The 22,066-nt window shown below is 31.7% G+C and overlaps 2 protein-coding genes across 7 annotated transcripts; one reads left to right on the top strand and one right to left on the bottom strand.

The window, feature by feature from the left end:
- Nucleotides 1–30: 30 nt before the first annotated feature.
- On the top strand, nt 31–4,455 carry LOC100180611. The gene is made up of 5 exons (XM_026836156.1): nt 31–202; nt 957–1,129; nt 2,624–2,751; nt 3,407–3,646; nt 4,296–4,455. Exons 1-5 carry the CDS (start codon nt 126–128, stop codon nt 4,395–4,397), a joined length of 720 nt encoding a protein of 239 aa, XP_026691957.1. The 5' UTR covers nt 31–125; the 3' UTR covers nt 4,398–4,455.
- A 1,954-nt stretch (nt 4,456–6,409) lies between these two features.
- Nucleotides 6,410–21,311, bottom strand: zf(c2h2)-69 (zinc finger (C2H2)-69). 6 transcript variants are annotated; one of them, XM_009861405.3, is made up of 27 exons: nt 21,073–21,311; nt 20,677–20,820; nt 20,215–20,256; nt 19,827–19,935; nt 19,351–19,492; nt 18,979–19,079; nt 18,253–18,419; nt 17,746–17,801; nt 17,077–17,263; nt 16,547–16,747; nt 15,814–15,963; nt 15,403–15,513; nt 14,939–15,018; nt 14,448–14,515; nt 13,956–14,068; nt 13,370–13,509; nt 12,687–12,887; nt 12,193–12,297; nt 11,755–11,859; nt 11,058–11,225; nt 10,402–10,581; nt 9,916–10,005; nt 9,143–9,196; nt 8,507–8,617; nt 7,424–7,531; nt 7,063–7,134; nt 6,410–6,746 (listed from the first exon to the last, which is right to left on the bottom strand). In XM_009861405.3, exons 1-27 carry the CDS (start codon nt 21,266–21,268, stop codon nt 6,714–6,716), a joined length of 3,234 nt encoding a protein of 1,077 aa, XP_009859707.1. In that variant the 5' UTR covers nt 21,269–21,311; the 3' UTR covers nt 6,410–6,713. The 6 variants fall into 6 exon arrangements, with proteins under 6 accessions (XP_009859707.1, XP_026691935.1, XP_026691936.1 ...); XM_026836134.1 differs by having other exon boundaries at nt 12,693–12,887; XM_026836135.1 differs by having other exon boundaries at nt 13,956–14,062.
- Between the last annotated feature and the right edge of the window lie 755 nt (nt 21,312–22,066).

Raw genomic sequence — 22,066 nt, 5'->3', positions numbered from 1 at the left:
AAAAAAAAAAATAGAATAAAAAAGGGTGTCCCATCTTCACCCACCCTACTATATAGCTCATATTTAATCGAACTTCGCAAAAAAATGATCCAAAATAAATACGTATTTTTTAGGTGATTGGGAACATGATTCCCTTCGTGATTTTTAAAGTTGCGCCGCAGAATGAAAACATGACACACAGCCATTTACTTAATAGTAGCAGGTATGTAGTCATGTTAAAATTGAGTTAAATTTTTTTAAAATATTTTGTTGTTAAACTTGTTCCTATAGTACTGTGGGGTAAGATAGGAAAACTTTAGCTCACGATTCTAAATATCCTAATCGTGTTTTAAACAATTAACAACGGTCTATGGAATTCGTATGAGGATACGGTTTTATAGTTCTTTGAAAGTTATTTGTTGACTAACAAATAGGATGAGAAAATAGAATAAAAAAGGTGTCACATTTTTCATTTTCTTTCAGTTAAATGTAAATATGTTTTTAACTGTAAGCGTGTTTAACAACTGTTGTTTTGTCGCTATATCCTGTCTTTTAATTTAAAATATTTGTAAATTTTGCTACCGTAATCGAAAAAAAATAAAGTTATTATTATACAAAATAAAATAATCACCCACAAAGTAACATACTTGGTAACTCGTATAAAGCTGACACGAGGTGTATGAAAAAGAACACCCGTGTTATAACGACTGTCGTTTTTCGCCACGCTAGGATAAAGTAAGTTAAATATTCATTCTTTCATTCATACAGTATAGGGTGGGGAAAGATGGGACACCTTTTACCTCTATTTTCTCGCCCCGTGTAGTAGTAAACAAAGATCTTTCAAGAAATTATAAAACTATATGCCCATGACTCCTATTGACCGTTTGTAATTGTTTAAAACACGATCAGGATATTTAGATATTATGTGCTAAAGGTGTCCCATCTTCCTCCACCCTACTATATTGTTATATTTATAGAATATTGGTTAGTGAAGCATGCGGTGCCAACGATTGCCAACTTCCAAGTCAAGAAGATCCGAGTAAATACCGCCAAGCAGAACAAACCACAATTTACATTATGCTTGGAGTATTTCTGGTTATGACTTTTGTTGGAGCGATAAGCTACATGTTTATTCCATCTCCCGCGAACGGTGAATTTAAATAACTTTAATTAGTCATTATGGTATACAATATAGTAGGTTGGGGGGGGTATTTTCACACTTATTTTTTTCAATTTAATGTAGATATGTTTTTAACCGTAACTGCGTTTTAACAACTGTTGTTTTGTCGCTATATCCTGTCTTTTCATCTCATGTATTTTTATCATAAGACAAATAAAAACTCGAAAAAACAATTAATAACTAATATTATATAGTAGGGTGGGGAAAGATGGGACACTGTTCGTTGTATTTTTCTGTCCCAATTTGGTAGTAAACAAAGAACATCCAAAGAATTATAAAACTTTATCCTCACTGCTCCTATAGACCGTTGTTAATTGTTTAAAACATGATCAGGATATTTGTGTTAAAGGTGTCCCGTGTTTCCCCAACTTACTATATAATATTTATAATTTAGTATTAATAGTTATTACTTGTTTCTTTCAGTTTTCATATATCGATTACCTTTAAAAAATATGTAAAACGAAAAGACAGGATATAGCGATAAAACGACAGTTGTTAAAACACGCTCACGGTTTAAAACACATGTTTACATTTAATTGGAAGAAATAAGCGCGGCAGACAAATACCTGTTTGAGGTGTTTGGTCCGGGACGTTGCCTTAGCGGCCAATCGCGGGGCCTACCTCTCATATAGTCTGCTCTAAACTAAAACCACCGTATACCGTTTTAATAAAAGCAAATATAAAAAAGGACGTTTTAAAATATAAAAAGTAAACGAGTTGACGTGCACTGATGCAATGTTACCACTAACAAAAACTGTATCTTGTAAATGTAAACCGACTGAAATAACACTCTGAACAATAAAACAATTCCGCTACCGTTCAACAACACGTAACAACGAGAACTAACTTTGCACACCAAAAAGCGAATCGAAGCAAGAAATGTAAAACGCGCAAATTAATGAAATCAGTCAACGGCACAGAAAACGACCAGACTTAAAACACGGAGCAATCAAAGAAACCAAGCGTGACAACACTGATCAAAAGAAGTGAATAGAAGTGAAACAGTGATAAGGAAAACGAATAAAAAACACGATAAAATCGACAAACTAAACATCGCACGCCACAAGGACTGGAATAATGAAAACCTAAAACCACACACAATGTGAAAGCAAGTAAGCGCGTATGTGTGGGCTCAAAGCCCCCATACCCACAACGTAACACAAACAACAAGACATTTATGTTCGTTTATTATGAAGTTAAACTTTCTAATGAAAAGAAGAATGTGTTTAAAGACATTATATGTATCATAGGCTATAGTAGGGTGAGGTGGGAGACGGGACACCTTTAGCATATAATAGCCAAAATTGCAATCGTGTTTTAAACAATTAACAGCGGTTTATGGGAGTCGTTAAGATGCGGTTTTATAATTGCTAGAATGCTCTTTGTTTGCTATCAAATGGTAGGAGAAAATACAATAAAATTGTCTCATCTTTTCCCACTTTACTAAAATTTATTTTATTGCAGAAGACTTAAGTTTATGGCGAAATGAAATACAAGGAGCTGACAATGAAGGATTCTCCTCACCAGAACCGCATCATGCTGATAAAGGAAAAGAACGACTTGATGAAAATGGAAATGTTTGTAAAGTCGAAGTAGGTTTTCTTTGATAAGGGAATGAAATTGTGGTGGTAGAGTGGGGTAAGATGGAACATGTTTTCATTATCTATTCTCGTTCCATTTGGAAGTAAACAAAGAATATTACACGGCCTACTAGAGATAGTGGAATATTATAAGACCTATATAAATGTAGCTTTACGACGCTATCCCATATTCCCCCACCCTACTATATATAATAAGAGATGGTATGTTTTTATTACATTTTATTGCCCCATTTTGTAGTAAACAAACAATATATACAGAACTATATAATAACCGTATTATGTAACCCTAAATAAGCCTTGTTAATTGTAAAAAACACGATCACGAAATATGGGATTTAATTAAGGGCTAACAGTATCCCATCTTTCCCAACAGTACTAATTAAACAAAAAAAAACACTTTAATATATATGATAGAGTGTGGAATACGGGACACCTTTTGCACATAATATCCAAATATCCTGATCGGGTTTTAAACAATTAACAACGATTTATATGGAAGTCGTGGGGATACGGTTTTATAATTCTTTGAATGTTCTTTGTTTACTACCAAATGGGACGATCAAATAGAATGAAAAGGTGTATCATCGCCCCCACCCTACCATATTAGTTTTATAAGCAATTTAATTTTTGCCTAATGCTTTTCTAGGTTGAAACACCAGTGGCACAATCTACAGAAACTTTCAATGTTGTTCAATGCGAATGTCAAACAGAGACAGCAGATAAAAGTAAATCCATAAAAAATGAACTGCTTGGAATTTTGCATCAACTAGTCAACCGCAAGCAACTGTTAATGTCCCCGATGCAGTTTCAATACGGTTTTCATATGAGTTTTGTATTTGCTGAAGTTACAAGAGCTTACGTATCCTGTGTATTCGGTGTAACAGAAGTAAGGAACTTCATTCGTTAATCTAGAAAAATATTTTAATGCGATTTAAATAGTAATATAGTAGGGGGGGGGGAGAGGAGATGGGGCACCTTTAGCTCATATTATCTAAATCCTGATCGTGTTTTAAACAATTAACAACGGTCTATGGGAGTCGTAAGGATACGGTTTTACAATTATTTGAAATTTCTTTGTTTATTATCAAATGTAACGAGAAAATCGAATGATAAGGTGTTCTATCTTCCCCATCCTACTATAACTTTATCTGTCTCTTCGATTACGGTAGCAAAGATTTAGAAATATTTTAAACGAAAATACAGGATATAGCGACAAAACAACAATTGAAACTATAGTATGGTCTCGACGTGAAATAGTGTTGCTTAACCAGCAAGCCACGAAAACAACATAAATCAATATGATACAGTAGGGTGGGGTAATATGGGACACTTTTCCTCCCATAACTTGTCCCATTTGGTAGTAAACAAAGAAAATTCAAAGAAATATAAAATCATATCCTTACGACTCTCATAAAGTGTTTTTAATTGTTTAAAACATGATCAGTAGATTTAGATATTATGTGCTAAAGGTGTACGATCTCCGCCCACAGTATACTGTATATTCGTTTGTTAAACTCAACATACTTTTTTTGAAGGTCGGACTTAGCACTGCCATTTACGGAGCTAGTTCATTGTTGATGTCATTGTTTGCTGGGAAAATGTTTGGTCGTTTGGGAAGGTTAGTACAGAAAATATAATTATCTTTACACACACTTTTGTTTCTATTAGAAGTTTAACTTGACAATGATTAAACATTATTTGCTCGTTTGTCTGCTAGGTGTAGCGACCATGCTTATTTTCTTTTAATTAAATGTAAATAGGTTTTTAATTGTAAGCGTGTTTTAACAACTGTTGTTTTGTCGCTATATCCTGTCTTTTTGTTTAAAATATTTTTAAACATTTGCTACCGTACTAGAAGAGACAAATAAAGTTATTATTATATTACAGTAGGGTGGGGGGAGACGGGACATATGTTCACTTTATTTTCTAGTCACATTTAGTAGTAAACAAAAAAATATCCAAAAGAATTATAAAACGGTATCCTATAGAGACTCCCATAGACCGTTGTCAATTGTTTAAAACACGATCTGTATATTTGAATATTACGTGCTAAAGGTGTCCCGTCTTGCCGCACCCTACTATGTTATTATTATTACATGCAGAAAAATACCGGCAGCGGTCGCTTTGACGATCAATGTCGGCGTATATTTGTTCTATCTACTGTGGAAACCGCAAGAAAATTCAAGCGTGGTAGTTATTTATGTTCTGTTGTTTGCTTGCGGTATTGTCGATGGCTGCATGCAGATGATTACTTCAGGTAAGAAGCAATTTTTTGCTGGTTTAGAATTTTCTACATTCGAGGAGCTGTATATAGTAGGGTGGGGAAGATGGGACACCTTTAGCACATGGCATTTAAAAAACCTGATCAAAAGAAAAAAAAAATTGTTTACCACCAAAAGTTTTTAAAATTTTTTGTTTACCACCAAAAATTAAAAAAAAAAATTTTTTTGTTTACCACCAAAAGGGACAAGAAAGTGAATAAAAAGATGTCCCATCTTCCCCACTCTACTACATTCCTGTGGGGTAAGATGCGATACCGCTGGATCCCATATTTTCCCGCAGTGTTTTGAACAATTAACAACGCCGTTTTAGAGTCGCAGTTATGAAAAAAAAGGTAAATGTTCTTTGTTTACTACCAATGGGGCGAGAAAATAGAAAGAAAACATGCCCCATTTTACTATATATATATATATATATATAGAGAGAGAGAGAGAGAGATATATATATAGTAGGGTGGGAAAGATAGGACACTTTTCATTCTATTTTCTCGTCCGATTGTGTAGTAACCAAAGAACATTGAAACCGTTGTTAAGTTTTAATGCTTCAAACACATCAGGATATTTGAATATTATGTGCTAAAGGTGTCCCGTCCTTCCCCACCCTACAATATTTATGTTTTTTTGCAGTAATGGCAAAGATTGTATTTCCTGATACAACTGACCAAGCACAAGCGGCGTGGACATTTTGGTGTACGATGGGCTTTACTGTTACGTACGCTTGGAGCACAGCACTTTGCGTGTTCGTTAAAGTATACATCATGTTTGGCGTGCTGCTGGTAGCTACTGTAACACATGGTAAATGATTGAATTGTATGTAACTTGCTTTATGCTCGCGTGGCCGGAAAACGATTGTTTCATACACCTCGTGCCAGCTTAGTTACCAAGTATGCCACTTGTGCGTTATTTTTTGTTTGATTTTTTTGTGTGTGCCTGATAACTTGGACAACTCATTAGTGGTTTGGAGCAATTGCGTGTCTTGCCCAAGGACACATACGCCCACAATGGTAGCAGCGACGAGCCTTGAACCCATTACCTTTGGGTTAGACGCAATCGTGTTAACCACGTTTTTAGATAGCGTCAGCGTGAAAAACCTTTCCGAGAATAATTATTTTTGAGCACTTTCGTTTATTATTTAATTTCGTTTAAAATCTCGGTGTAGATAAAATATAAAACGCTATTAGTAGCGCGAAACCCCCGGTGTGGGGTTAGCATGCAAAATTTTCTTTAGTTTAGTTTTTTTTTTAAATTTCTTTAGGTTTTTTCTAAAATATTTAGTTTTTATATTTTAAAAAATGTTTAGTTTTTAAAGTTTAAAAATGTTTAGTTTTTAAACTTCCAAAAATTGCTTTCAAAATGGTAAAAATCGTACGTTTTTTCCGTTTTAATAAAGTACGGTTTATTACGTCCTTTGTTTTCAAAATTACGGTTTAAATATAAGTTTCAAAAATCCATTCATGTTTTTCAGCGATAGCGGAATACAAATACGGTACACCAGATCAGGAGCGGCCAATTAATAATGAAAGTGCACAGGAAAGTACGATGTAAACGACATAATTAAACCAAAGAAATGATTTAACTAAAAAAGAGGAAATATTTGCTGAAAAGTTCACTTTACTAAGCTAGTTGCAACAGTATTGAAAACAAAAATCAGAATTCCAGATGAAAAATGTGAAGTTACTCAGTTTTCCGCAATTTTGAGTTTGAATCCTAAATTAAAATGTATCAAATTATTAGTGCAACAAAACCTATTTACCAATTTATAAAACTTCTGTGATATTGAACATAAAATTACAACAAAACTAATTACAAATGGTATATAGTAAGGTGGGGAAAGCGGGACACCTTTAGAATGAAATATCAAAATAGCCAAATCGTGTTTTTAACAATTAACAATGGTCTATGAGAGTCATGAAGATACGGTTTTAGAATTCTTTAAACGCTTTTCAATTACTACAAAATGGATCGGGAAAATTGAATAAAAAGTTGTCCCATCTGCCCCACTCTACTATAGTAGTTTTGTTACCTTTCGTTTTGTATGCGATTCTGTCGACTTTTGCATCAAAATTGTAAATTCACCTGAAGCTTCACCTTCCAACTTAAAAAACATCAAATTTAATCAAAATACAGATAAACCTGACCTTTCATCTTGAATATATATATATAGTAGGGTGGGGAAGATGGGACACCTTTTTATTCTTTTTTCCCATGACATTTGGTAGTAAACAAAGAACATTCAAATAATTATAAAATCGTATCCTCTCGACTTCCATAGACCGTTGTTAATTGTTTAAAACACGATCAGGATATTTGGACATTGCGTTTAAACTGTCCCGTCTTCCCCAACCCTACTATATGTGCGTGTAAATAGAAATATCATAAAATACCCGTTTCCTTGAAGCGGATCGTTTTCTTCCTTTCCACTTAGGAAGTTCATTTTCGCAATTTTTTTTCGTAGCATTTGAAGTAATTTCTTGGACTTCTTTTTTTATCGCCTGTTGTAAAATTTTTAATTCATCAATGGAAATAAAACATAGTACAAAAAGTTTAGATATGTCCTTTTTTACTGTTTATCATCATTTGTCCAATTTTTAAAACATTTTACAGGTTTCCTTGTAAGATTTTTTCTTTTTTCGCTTGTTGCGAAATTTTAAATTCATCAATGTAAATAAAACATAGTACAAAAAGTTTAGATATGTCCTTTTTTACTGTTTATCATCATTTGTCCAATTTTTAAAACATTTTACAGGTTTCCTTGTAACTAGATTTTTAGAGACCTCTTTTTTCGCTTGTTGCGAAATTTTAAATTCATCATTGTAAATAAAACATAGTACAAAAAGTTTAGATATGTCCTTTTTTACTGTTTATCATCATTTGTCCAATTTTTAAAACATTTTACAGGTTTCCTTGTAACTAGATTTTTAGAGACCTCTTTTTTCGCTTGTTGCAAAATTTTAAATTCATCATTGTAAATAAAACACAGTCTGAAATTTTCAGATATGTATTATTGTTTATCATCATTTGTCTAAATTTTAAAATATTTTACAGTTTTTGTAACTAATTTTTGTGGGACCTCTATTTTCTTTTTTTTTTCGACTGAAATTTTAAGTTCATCATTGTCAATAAAACATAGTACAAAAAAATCAGATAGGTCCTTTTTTACTCTTTATTAACAAATATTGAAAAATTTCACATGTTTTCTTGTAGCTAATACTTCCTTTTCTGGAACCTCTTAATTAATCAACTGAAAAATTAAATTTATCATTGTAAATAAAATACATTACAAAAATTTCAAATATGTATAGGAGGGTGGGGGAAGACGGGACACCTTTTAACTCTATTTTCTCGTCCCATTTGGTAATAAACAAAGAAAATTCAAAGAATTAATAGTGTGCTAAAGTTGTCCCATCTTCCCCCACCCTACTATATAACTGTTTATCAACATTGATCCAAATATGAAATTATTTTACATGTTTTCTTGTTGTTAATCTTCTTCTACCAGACCACTTGGAAACATCAGAAGTTTTTTCCTCAATTGGAGACTCCGGCTTCGTTTTGTCATCTTCCGTCGAACAGTTATTCTGCGATACAAACAAACTTTAAGAATGAAATTTATTTGTTCACATACGTTACTTAACTCAAATTATAACAATCGGTCATATTAAAAAATTTTTGACAGTGTCATTTTTATTTTTGACAGTGTCATTTTTATTCATATTGTAGAGTGGGGGAAGAATGGGACGAGAAAATAGAATGAAATTGTGTCCCATCTTCCCCCATCCTACTATAATAAGTCATAACTTTAGGAAAATTTGGTAATGCCATTTTTAAACATATTAAGATATATAAAATTTTGAAAAAAATTAGAGAAGTCATTTTTAACTATTTTAAGATATAATTCATAAAATAAATGGCTTTTTCAAGCTTTGACATTACTACCATTTATGCCCCATAAAAAAATTAACAACACTAATGAAATAGTATGTTGTGAAAAATTGTAAAAACACATAAAAAAAAAACGCATTTTATTTGTGTGTTACAAAAAATCTCTTGTGTGCCACAAATAACTCTGAGTTACAACTTACAAACTATTAAATAAATCTCACTTTTTCTAAAGTTTCCTTTTGTGTTTCATTTTCCACTTCTTTCATCTCTTCTTCCTAGAAATAAATATTTAATTAAACAATGCAGGCAGTTGTTTTGTTACAGGATTTTGGTTAATATGAAAATATTAAAAAAACACAAATAACACCAAATATTTATGTATTTTTAGTTGTTTTATGTCAGAAGTTTTCACAAAAAAATAACGTTAAATATGAATGAATGTAGCTTACTTTATCCTTGCGTGGCCGGAAAACCACAGTTGTTACAACATAAGTGTTCTGTTTCATACACTTCGTGCTAGCTTACGAGTTACCATGTATGTTACTTTGTGATGGCTGATAATTTGGACAACCCATTAGTGACCACTGGGTTGGAGCAATTGCTGTAAAGTATCTTGCCCAAGTACACATACGCCCTAATGGTAGCAGCGGTGAGCCTTGAACCCATTACCTCTGGGTTAGAGGCAGGCGTGCTAACCACTTTGCCACAGTGCAAGGTAAAATCAATAAAAAAAAAACATTATTAAAAATACACACTAAAGCAAATTAATAGAGTTTTATACCATATAGTAGAGTGGGGGAAGATGGGACACCTTTAGCACATAATATCCAAATAACCTGATCGTGTTTTAAACACTTACCTACGGTGCATGGGAGTTGTGAACACACAGTTTCATAATTCTTTGAATGTTTTTTGTTTACTACCAAATTGGAAGAGAAAATAGAGTAAACAGGTGTCCCATCTTCCCCCACCCTACTATATACAATAATTTTACCATGCTTTCAGTTTTCACGACAACTTTTGGTTCGTCCACTTGTTTCACTTCAATACGAATATCTTTCGTTAAATCTGGAGCAGTAGATTTCTATACAAATATCATTTCATTTAATCTTGTGTTTTTAAATTACACTGTAATATAATAATCACACTAAACCAAGATAGTGTATACTTAAAAATATTATAAATATATTTAAATAAAACTGTGAGGTAGTTTAAGTCAAAAAATAATTTTTTTTTCAGCTTAGTTAAAATAATAATCACACTAAACAAAAATGATATATACTTCCAAAGCGATAAAATATGTTTTTTTTTTGTAAAATATTAAACACATAAAAATAAAATTGTGGAAAAGTTAATTAAAAACATAAAATTTTTATTTTGTTTTAATACAATTAACACTGGAAAACCGAAAATATTTTAAATAAAAAGATTCGAGACGAAATAAATTTTATTCATTTATTCATAATTTAATTTGACTTACACTGGTTTGCAGTTTGGCGTCAGAATCTTCCTCATATGACGAGGCTGTTTGAGGTTTACTATGTATAATGAGCTTGCAAAAGTTTGTTCCGTTTTTCGAAATACTATGTTGTTGTTGTATGTGTCGAGCGGCGTTGTTTCTCTTTGTGAAGCCAATAAAGCAAATCCCGCATTTAAATTCCTGGATATTGCAAATTTGAATATAGTAGAATGGGACCTTTCGCACATAATACCCAAATATCATGATCGTGTTTTAAACAATTAACAACGGTCTATGGAAGTCGTACGGATACGGTTTTTATAATTTTTTGAAATTTCTTTGTTTACTACCAAATGGGACGAGAAAATAGAGTAAAAAGGTGTCCCAACTTACCCCAACCTACTATAAATCATGGAAAGTCTAAATTAACAATCACATAAAAAGTCACCAAAAATCTCTAATAAAGTTAAATGCAGAAAACACACATACATATATGAAGCCAATAAACATGACAACCTGCATTTTAAAAGTTAAAAAAAATTTATTATTAAACTCAAAAAAATACACAAACAAGTAAAATTATCACAAAGCACCTGCATTTCAAGTCAAAAATTGTTTTAAACAAGTAAAAATGTTCACAAAGCATCTGTTTAAAAAAAACAACCGACATTTTTTACCTTGGAATCAGTGGTATTTGGTGAATTTGGAAGGTATCTGTTTTTCTTTTTCAAGATATTTTGATCAATTCCAAGTTTCCGATCGAACTTTCTTCCGCCTATGTCACTTATTGATGAATCCAGTTCCGATTCCGAATGACGAGAAGTGTCTAGTTTTAACAACATTTCCTGCAAAGACAAAATATAATAAGAACTTTATCTTTAAACACATTCTATTATATATTGTTTAATTAGATTCGGAGAGACGGGAAGTGTTAAGTTTTAACAACATTTCCTGCATAATTAAAAGATAATCAAAACTCTGATTTAAATATTAAAATGAGATCCAAAAAAAAAACACACAAAGCAAAAAAACAACAACAAAAGACAGTAAACAGTAAAATCTGGCTCGTTTTAACAGAAAAACAACAAAAGACAGTAAACAGTAAAAGCTGACTGAGTTCAAAAAGAAAAAAGAAACAAATATATTAAACAGTAAAATCTGGCTGATTTTAAACAGAAAAAAAAAAATACAGTAGACAGTAAAAGCTTGCTGGGTTTAACCAGAAAAAAACAACAAAAGACAGTAAATAGTAAAATCTGGCTGGTTTTAAACAGAAAAAATAACAAAACCTTGATTCTGTCGGGCCAACCAAGCAACTGGTAACACTAATTCGTTAATTTTTTTTTCTGGATAAATAAGAAAGTGAAAACTTACCTTAAAGTTTGGATGATCTTTGGTTGTCTCGTGTAAACGTTGCAAATGTCGGACAAGATTTGATCGATTTGCGAACGGAACGCCGCATAGACCACAAGCATAACGCTAAAATAATAGAAATATATAAAACACTGTTTAATTGAATATCGACGGCGTGGTAAAGTGGTTAGCGCGCCTGCATCTAACCCAGAGGTAATGGGTTCAAGGCTCAACGCTGCTACCATTGTGGGCGTATGTGCCCTTGAGCAAGACACTTAACGACAATTGCTCCAACCCAGTGGTCATTAATGAGTTTAAATTTTCCGATGGTTATTTTTTTCTGTATGCTGATAATTTAAATACATAATACAACAAAATACATTTGGAATTAAAGTATATGTTGTACACAATATAATTACAACCCATTATAAAAATTTCCAGTAACATTCACCCACTCACCTTATTATAAACCACCCCCTCGTTTTTTACTTCGGGTGTTTTAACTTGATCAACCGCAATTTTATTCTTTTCAGGTAAAACCACATCTTCTTTGCTAACTATGGGCTGTAAATGTTGGTGTTGATTAGTTTTAAAATATTTTTTTTATTTAATAAATGTTAAAAAAAGGCATAATCAGTGAATGTAACTAAGGGTGGGGGAAGAGACACCTTTAGCACATAATATTCAAATATCCTAACCGTGTTTTAAAACAATTAACAACGGTCTGAGTCGTGAGGATACGGTTTTATATTTCTTTAAAAGGTCTTTGTTTACTACTGAATGGGATGAGAAAAAAAAGTGTCCTATTTGACCCCACCCTACTATATATAAAGTAAACATGGGGGAAACACCTAACCTGATCACAACCGCTTAAAAGTTGTGAAACATATATAATATATATTTTAATAGCTAATTTTCACTATAACAAAATAGAAAATGCACGTTAAACTAACTCTAACTTTGTGTTCCAAATCTTTGCTGGTCACATTTGAATTACTGCATTCTTCCGCAAGCTTTTTTTGCTGACTCATGGACAAAGTGATGACGTAATCATTATTTTTTTCCGTAGGTGCCAAACCATGACGGCGGTAAACATGACGCAGCAAATTTGAGCGAGTGGTAAATTGCATTGAGCATTGTCCGCACATAAATGGCTAAAGATAAAAAGAAAATAAAGTTTAAAAATCCCCCACAAATTTAAAGTTACATATGTGGTGACTCCTAAGCTGGCACGAGGTGTATGAAACAGAACATTCGTGTTGTAACGACTGTCCTTTTCTGGCCTCGCAAGAATAAAGCAAGTTTCATTCCCTTCTAAATTGTCAGCCATAAATTATAACAGTCTCCCACACAGTCACATAGGCGGTAACTCGTCAGCGGGCACAAGGTGTATGAAACAGAACACCTGTATTATAACGACTGACCATGCAAGGATAAAGCAAGTTATATTCATTTAATTATGATCAAAAGTATATTCTTAAGAATTGTAGTTATTATATTTTAGTATAAAACAGAACACCCATGTTATAACAACAGTCAATTTCCAACTAGAAAAGATAAAGCGAGTTTTATCACTTCGCTCATTCGTGGTGTAATTTGTATTTTTTTAGATTTGTAGTTATTAATATGACATCACCTTCAGGCCAGTATGTGTCATAATATGTCGACGCAACGACGACGCCCATGGAAACACTTTGTTACATTTCGGACATTTTCGTGTTCTATTTGTTACCAACATAGCTTTGGATTCATTTTCGACCTTAGAAATTCGGTTGCCTAAAAAAATAATTAGTACAATTATAAGGTATAGTGGGATGGGGGAAGATGGGACACTTTTTCATTATATTTTCTTGTCCAATTTGGTAGTAAACAAAGAACATTTAAAGAATTTTAAAACCCTATTCTCATGGCTCAAATAGACCGTTGTTAATTGATTAAAACACGGTCAGGATATTTGGATATTATGTGCTAAAAATGTCCCATCTTCTCCCACCCTACTATACTTAAAGTTGTATGCAAAAAAAGAAAACTTGATATGGTTTTGTCATTTATCAAAAAAAATATTATAAAACTTTAAAAATGTGGGTTATTCATTTTTTTTTTATAAAATTGTTTGTACTTTCTAACAATATTCACTAAAGGTGACCCGCTTTCCCCCACCTTACTATATAAAAAGTGTACAAAAATCTGCATATTATACAAAAATCTGCGCAAGATTTTACCTTTACGAAACAACCTATTGGAGGTTTGTACCATTGTAGGTAATGCTTCTTCATATACTGAATCATTTGTCATCGAGTTTTCTTCATTTAAAACTTCCTTTAAATATCTGTGACTGCCAACATTAAAATGATGCTGTTAGGAGTTAAAATCATTTTCACACTTTTGCCGACAAGCAGTTGTTACAAAATTTAACAATTTACCAGAAAAATACTACATAAATACATGTAAAAAAGGCAAAAAAGAAAACAGAAGACAAATTGGGTAACTGGTGTACAGATAGTCGTTATCAAGTTGATACATTTCGAAATTTTATGTAAAAATGCAACTTTAACTGAAAAACAGCGTTTTAAATGGAAAGTTGTAAATTAATATTCAACTTAAAAAGGACAATCTGTACAGCAATTATAAGAGACAAAAAATGAATAAGTTAAAAAAATCATAGCACTATAAGAACATGCAGCAAAGTAAAACATTATAGAATATTGAATTACCTTCGTTGTACAGCATTATCGGACATAGAAGTCCAACCATCCCCAGATTTTAATGAAGAAATAGAACTCTAAAATTATTATAATGTTTACATACATAACTTGTTAAATAAGTTTTGACGACTGATTTTTCAAGAATAATAATTCAAACGTCTTTTAGATTTTTATCTAATAGTTTTTTTTTCGAACAATTTTTTACTGAATTTTATATTCTAGTGTATAAGATATAGCTTAGAATTAATGAGTTGGTACACCAATTATTTTAAGCAGATTTTCTAACAAATTAACAAGCGTTTTTTTTATTTTGCAGTTTTTTTTATACCTAACAAATTACGAAACTTTTTTTTTTCTTTGCAGTTTTTTTTTAATAATCTAACAAATTAACAAGTTTTTTATTTTACAGTATTGAGTATTTAACATAAAAAATATTTAGCTGTTTCAGATAAATTTGAAATTTTTTCGTTAAATTGTAAATATTTCAACAAACTTCTAACCTGTGGAGATTTCTGTTTGTCGCTAAAATTTAAACTTTTTTCTCCCTGTATTTCCATTATTTCATCATTATCGAGACTTTCTGTTGAAAAAAAATAATTTGTTATTTTATTTTAGACAAAGTGCATTTCGTATTTAAAAAGGTTGAATGTAACTTGCTTTTTTAAAAAGGTTGAATGTAACTTGCTGGAAAACAACAGTCGTTAAACATGGGTGTTCTGTTTCATACACTTCTTGCCAGCTTACGAGTTACCATAAATGTTACTTTGTGGGTGATATTTTTTTTATGTGTGGCTGAAAATTTGGACATCCCATTAGTGACCATTGGGTTGGAGCAATTGCCGTTAAGTGTCTTGCCCAAGGACACATACGCCCACAATGGTAGCAGCTTGTAATAAAACATATTTTAACGTTAAAAACAACAGAAAAGGGTTAATATAAATACATTACAGTAGATTCATCTTACCTCCAATAGGTTTAACTTTTGGATGTTGAATAAATTCCACCAAATCTTCAACACTCGTAAAATCATTCGTTTCCCACGAGGAATTGAACATGTTTTGTTCAACAGGTTTAACTAGATGAAAAGACATAAAAATTTAAGATAATTTCTAAAACCATAATATTTTTCTGGCTAATACCAACATAAAATTTTTCCAATAGTTAATTGCATTAAATACAGAGATGCAATTTTACCATGTATGTTACTTTGTAGGTGATTATTTTTTTTTGTATTTTTTATCCATGGCTGATAATTTGGACAACCTATTAGTGTTTTATGGGTTGGAGCAATTGCCGTTAAGTATTTTACCCAAGGACACATACGCCCACAGTTGTAGCAGTTACAGTTTAAATGTAAATACTCAAATTTAATCACCTGAGGATTCTGCAGGGAACTCTTTACTAAAGTTTGCTGAATATGAATAAGTGTCTTGTATAGCTGGTAATACATTATCTCCCACATCATCCACACAATTAAGTTTGCCATCAGCAAATAATTGGGCATAGTCACAGTCTGGATCTTTAGCTGAAAAAAATTTACTTTTACGTTGTGCTCATTGCGTTCTAAGTTATCGATATCTTAGTTTAAGTAGAATTTGAAGATGTAGTAGGGTGGGGAAAGATGGGAAACGTAGGGTAGGGGAATATGGGACATCTTTTCATTTTGTTTTGTTATCCCATTTGGTAGTAAACAAAGAACATTTAAAGACTTATGAAACCGTATTCTCACAGCTCTCATAGACCGTTGTTAATTGTTTAATAGAATATGTAGGGTGGGGGAAAATGGGACATGTAGGGTCAGGGAATATTGGACACCTTTTTATTCAATTTTGTTATCCTATTTGGTAGTACTATTAAACAAAACCTTTAAAGAATTATGAAACCGTATTCTCACAGCTCCCATAGACTGTTGTTGAATGTTTAAAACCTGCTCAGAATATTTGCCTATTTGGTAGTATGTGCATTAGAAAAAATAAAAGCAATATTAAAAACAACACAAGAAAATGCAGTGTACCAATATCTAAAAAAATAAAAGCAATATTAAAAACAACACAAGAAAATGCAGTGTACCAATATCTAAAATAAATGATAAATAAAAACAACAATACCTATATCATCCTGTGTGAAGGAATTGGAACCATTCATCATCTGATCATGGTTTGAAACTATTTTCGGAGATGGTTTATTCGAATAAATGGTTGGCTGGTACTTTCCAGATGCCTGACAATTTTCAAACACCTTCGTCAAGGCTTGTATGGCGTTGTTAATACGAACGATAAAACTTTTGCTCCCATTTATATCTTCTGTATCTGAAGATGCACAAATATGCTTTACAACATAAATATATATTGATAGATAAATATAGTAGGGTGGGGAATGATGGGACACCTTTTTGCTGTATTTTCTCGTCCCATTTGGTGGTAAAGAAGGGAAATTCCAAGAATTATAACTTTTCAAAGAATTATAAAACCGTATCCTCACGACTCAGACCGTTGTTAATTGTTCAAAACACGATCAGGACATTTCAATATTATGTGCTAAAGGTGTCCCATCTCACCCCAAAGTAGTACATAGTGCCCAAATAGGCTATATTTTTAATGTCACTACTATTAGCAACTAATTCTATAGTATTTCCAACCTGGCAGATTTAAATCTTCACACATATTCTTGTACTGCTTGTCAAACTTGTCGTACAGATGCGAAACTGTGTTATTGAAAGATTGTATCTTGGCTAAAGGGATCAATTTCTTGTTGACGTGCAATTGCGTCTTTAACTTGTCAGGTTTCTCGAACTTGTCAAATCTCGGATTTTTTGGAGTTACACCCTAAAAATTGTTACAAAAATATTAACTGTTACTGCTGAGCATAAGAAATGTCCAACAAAGTTTTTCTGTAATCACACACAAAGTAACGTGCTTAGTAACTTGTAAGCTGGCACGAGGTGTATGAAACATAACACTCATGTTATGACTGTTGTTTTCCGCACGGGAGGATAAAGTAACTTACATTCATTCATTTATTCCATCTTACTACTATTAAATGTTTAATATTTCTAGTTCATCAAGAATCTTTGGGATTATTCTATTTTATGTGGATGAGGTTTTTTCGAATTGGGATTTAGGCCATTTTGGCCCATCACCCCAACACCCAGGGATTTAGGCCATTTTTGGCCCATTACCCCAACAATAACAAATTTAAGCCATTTTGGCCCGTTACTCCAACAATTACAAATTTAGGCCATTCTGGCCCGGTACCCCAACACCCAGAGATTAAATTAAAAACCATATATAAAAACAACAAAATTTACCATCGATTGTGAGGGGTTGGTTTGTACGTTCAAAGCTTTTCTTTCCACAACTTCATCTGTAAAGAATTATAATTAGTTACTGTAAAATTACCATATCCTTTTTTTGCATGGTAAAATGTCAATGTGATTCGCATAAAGTCGTCATTTGGTAATTCGTTAAGAGCGTTATTTTGCATGGTCATCGGTTTATGTGTGTATCAACATTAAGTTTGCTTATTTTAGCGCAATATTGTTAAATCATGTTTATAATATAATTTCTGATACTTTGCTATCAACCCCCCAAAAAACTGTAAAAATAATACCCATAAATGATTATGCTCTTAAAAGTGAAACTGTCCTTCCACCAAATTTTTCTTAACAGGCATAATACGAGTTACAACCAACCTCCTACAGCAGAGGACACGCTTACAACAGTATGCGTGCTGACTTTGTTCTTTCGCGTAAATATGCGAGTACTTACGAGCATAAAAGTTACCATGCAAAAAGGGTAATAGGTTCATTCCTTACCATTCGTTTCTTGTTGGTTCAATTTGACTGCCGAAGTTTTGTTCAGCTTCATGCACATTATAACTTCGTTTGCACCTTTTCTATTAACCACTCCATGTTTGCTCATGACGTGTCTTGCTCCATTGCTTCGGGAGCTGAAAGCACTCTTACATATTCGACACTGGAAACTACATTCACAAAAATACTAAATAATTATCCTCAAAAACTTTTTCATCTTTTTCGAATTTTTATAATTTTTTTTATATATTTTTGATTTTTTTTTGAAAATCAGAATCATTTAAATATGGATACTTTCTCAATTATTCAAACTTCATGTAACCTGTATTTTGTTACCACCAATTTCCCACTAAAATTAATGTATTTTTTTACATGGGTACTAACATTTTACATTTTACTGATTTAAGCAGATCAAGTTTAACTGAATTTCTGTTACATATACTTTTTTTTTCTCGTTTCCGTTATGTATAGTAGGATGGGAGAAGATGGAACACCATTTCATTAAATTATACCGTCTCATTTGGTAGTAAACAAAGAACATTCATAAAATTATAAAACTGTATCCTCACAACTCTCATACACCATTGTTAGTTGTTTAAAACACGATCAGGACACTTGAATATTATGTGCTAAAGGTGTCCTATCTTCCCCCACCCTACTATAAATACTTATTTTTTCCGCCAGTATTTTGAAAATATTTTCCCAAACAGACTGGATAATTGAGAGTACCTGAAGAATCTTCCAGTGTTCGGAGAAATTATTTTCGACATTTGATCTTCCTTCAACGAACCAGTTCTCGCTTTTCTCAGCAACTCATAATCACAATACACCTGAAAAAAAAGTTTAGATAAAGTAAAAGAATGAATTTACGATTCTTCGCGCTAATGTATGTTGGTGACAAACTTTAATAGGTTTTACAGTATTGGGGAACCCATTGATGTTTCAAAGTATGTGTGTGATTATTTTATATTGTGTGTGTTTGCGCTTATTTTGGATTGTGTGCGTTTGTGGTTATTTTATACTGTGTGTGTGTGTGTTTATTTTATATTATGTATGTTTGTTATTTATATTGTGTGTGTTTTTGTTTATTTTAAAACTTACCAATTCTTTAACGTCAGTGTTGGGTTGAATATTATGATGATGTCGTTTGCGTACGTGTCGTTCACAATTCGCTTTGGTTGTGAAAGCGAGGTTGCAGAAAGTGCACGAGTAAGGTCGCAAGCCAGTGTGTGTACGCTGATGTCTAAATAATACTTGTTGCATAATGATATTACACATACAAAAAACTTTTTTTCGAATGAAATTACCCATACAAAAAAAACTTTTTTGCATAACGATATTACACAAAACAAATCGTGGGAGGAAGATAGGACACTTTTGTTTTAAACAATTAACAACGGCTTATAGGAATCGTAAAAATAGGATTTTATACTTCTTTGAATGTTCTTTGTGTACTACCAAATTGGGACAAAAAAATAAAATGAAAAGGTGTCCCATCTTCCCCCCCTGCCTACTATATATTTTTTAAAGCAAACCTAAAATGAAAAAACCTAAAACAGTTTTTTCGAACAATTTACCTCATAATTGTGCTTTTTTCAAAAGATGCATAATTACAAAGACGACACCAATACATTTTCCTGTTGTTGGTTGTTGTGTGAACACCAATGCCACACAAGCCAGTGGAATCTATTGAGAATAATTCAATTTACAAAGTGTTTTAAACAAACTTTACAAAATTGTAAAAACAAATATATCCTACAACAATAATTAAGTTTGTTTTACAAAAGTAAGAAAAAACATTTTTACAATCGTACAAACTTAGGAAAAAAATATTTTTACAAATGTAAGAAAAAAACAAACACAATCCATCAATTAAAACATTTAAAAAAATTAACTGACTTTCAAATAAAAATTCTTCAAAATACTTGAAAATTTTATTCGCAAAAATTATTTTGTTTTTATTACCTTGCATAGATCTTTCATTCAACGTTGAATTTTTCTCTGAGTCTGTATAATAAATTGACTTAAATTTTATTTTATTAAATACAAAATTAAATTATACGTATTATATGTGAATGTGGTTAATATTGTTTTAAACATCTTATAGGAGGGTGGGGTAAGATGAAACACCTTTCTATTCGATTTTCTTGTCCCATTTCAGCGTAAACAAAGAACATTCAAAGAATTACCAAACTGTATCCTCACGACTTCCATAGACCGTTGTTAATTGTTTAAAACACGATCAGGATATTTGGAGATTATGTGCTAAAGGTGTCCCATCTTACCTCACAGTACTAAATTAACATATAAATAATTAAAAAATAATAATATTTATTTTATATGCTTTAAAACTACAAAAAAAACATTAAAATTATCATATGCTGTAAAAAAAAACATAGCTAATAAAAACATTTTTTTATTATTTACCTAATCTTGAATAAACGTATTTCCAATCATCCTGCATGGTAGTTTGTAACCAGCTTGGTACATTAAGATAAGCTACCATAGGAGATGTGCGGAACATTGTGGAATCTTTTCCTGCTTCAACTTTCACAGATACATCCTGAGCAACTAGAAAAATGTAAAAAAATTTAAATTATTTTGTTTAAAAAAATTAATTTAAAAAACTTTGAAAAATTTTTTTTATTTATTTTTTTTTATTTTAAATTTTTTTAAAAGAAAGAATTTAATTTTTTTTAAATTTTTTCATGTCAGTCTTATGAAGAAAATTCAAACAACAATTTCATAGCAAACAATTGCTATGCTAATATCAATTAAAAATGTTAAAAAAATAAACTTCAGTTTAAAACTACTTTGGGGTACCTGTTTTTATTGGCTTGTTTAACGAAAGTAATTTCATAAAACTGTCTTGATCATTCAGCGTCTCATTTGAACTTTCAGCTCCCTTGTTTGTTTGGTGCTTATTTTGCAGATGAACTTGCAGAGAATGAATGGTAGGAAAGAACAAGTTACAGCTTTTACAAAGATTCAAACGATTTATATCTTGATGGGCCAACATTTTCTCTTTTACTGGAGATAACTGAAAAAAAAACAAACATTTTATTCATCCTTGAACAGTCATAGTATAGCCATAGTAGGTTGGGGAAAGATGGGACACTTTTAGCACATAATATCCAAATATCCTGTTCAGTACTTTAAACGATTAACAACGGTCTATGGGAGTTGTGAAGATACAGTTTTATAATTCTTTAAATGTTCTTTGTTTACTACCAAATGGGACGAAAAAATAGTATGAAAAGGTGTCCCATCTTACCCCACCGTACTATATTATAGTTGTCAGTAGGCAACCATTTTTTGTGTTCCTAACATATGCGATGGATAAATGGCATCATATACACCATGCCTTCTAACTTATTAAGCTTTTGATTTATATATAAAAGAAAACAAACAATACAAAAATGTTAAGTTTAAAAATTTAAACTATAAAATTTTAAACTATATTTTCAAGATGTTTCAACTGCGTCAAAAATCAAAGTATTGAATAGGAAAATACCATAAAACAGGTTTGTTGCAACACAATAAATTCATTGATTAAAAAAGCATTTATTTTAGAAGTTTTCAAATATTAAACTTCAGTCGTATTCATCAAATCATAAAAAGGTCAAGTATTATAAATACAAGATTCTTATTAATTAATTAATAAGATTTTTATTTAGAAGGTTAGATATAGATTTTTTTAACTATTTAGTTTACACATACTAACAACAAAACACAATATGCAAAATTAATCTGTAAGTAAAAAAACAACAAAACATTTGGCGTAATCAATCAGTTGCAATAAGTCCGGCCCATAGCA

Source organism: Ciona intestinalis, chromosome 9 (assembly GCF_000224145.3).
Source record: "Ciona intestinalis chromosome 9, KH, whole genome shotgun sequence".
NCBI classification, from domain to species: domain Eukaryota; kingdom Metazoa; phylum Chordata; class Ascidiacea; order Phlebobranchia; family Cionidae; genus Ciona; species Ciona intestinalis.
The sequence above is the reverse complement of the archived record's forward strand: the minus strand, read 5'-3'. Positions and strand labels throughout refer to the sequence as shown.

What these genes read in the sequence shown, in the direction of transcription:
- LOC100180611 (XM_026836156.1), top strand. Translation starts at nt 126, where the DNA reads ATGATTCCCTTCGTGATTTTTAAAGTTGCGCCGCAGAATGAAAACATG. An exon ending in CATTTACTTAATAGTAGCAG is followed by an intron (nt 203 to 956) that starts GTATGTAGTCAT and finishes TTATATTTATAG; the next exon opens with AATATTGGTTAGTGAAGCAT. An exon ending in GTGTATTCGGTGTAACAGAA is followed by an intron (nt 3,647 to 4,295) that starts GTAAGGAACTTC and finishes CTTTTTTTGAAG; the next exon opens with GTCGGACTTAGCACTGCCAT.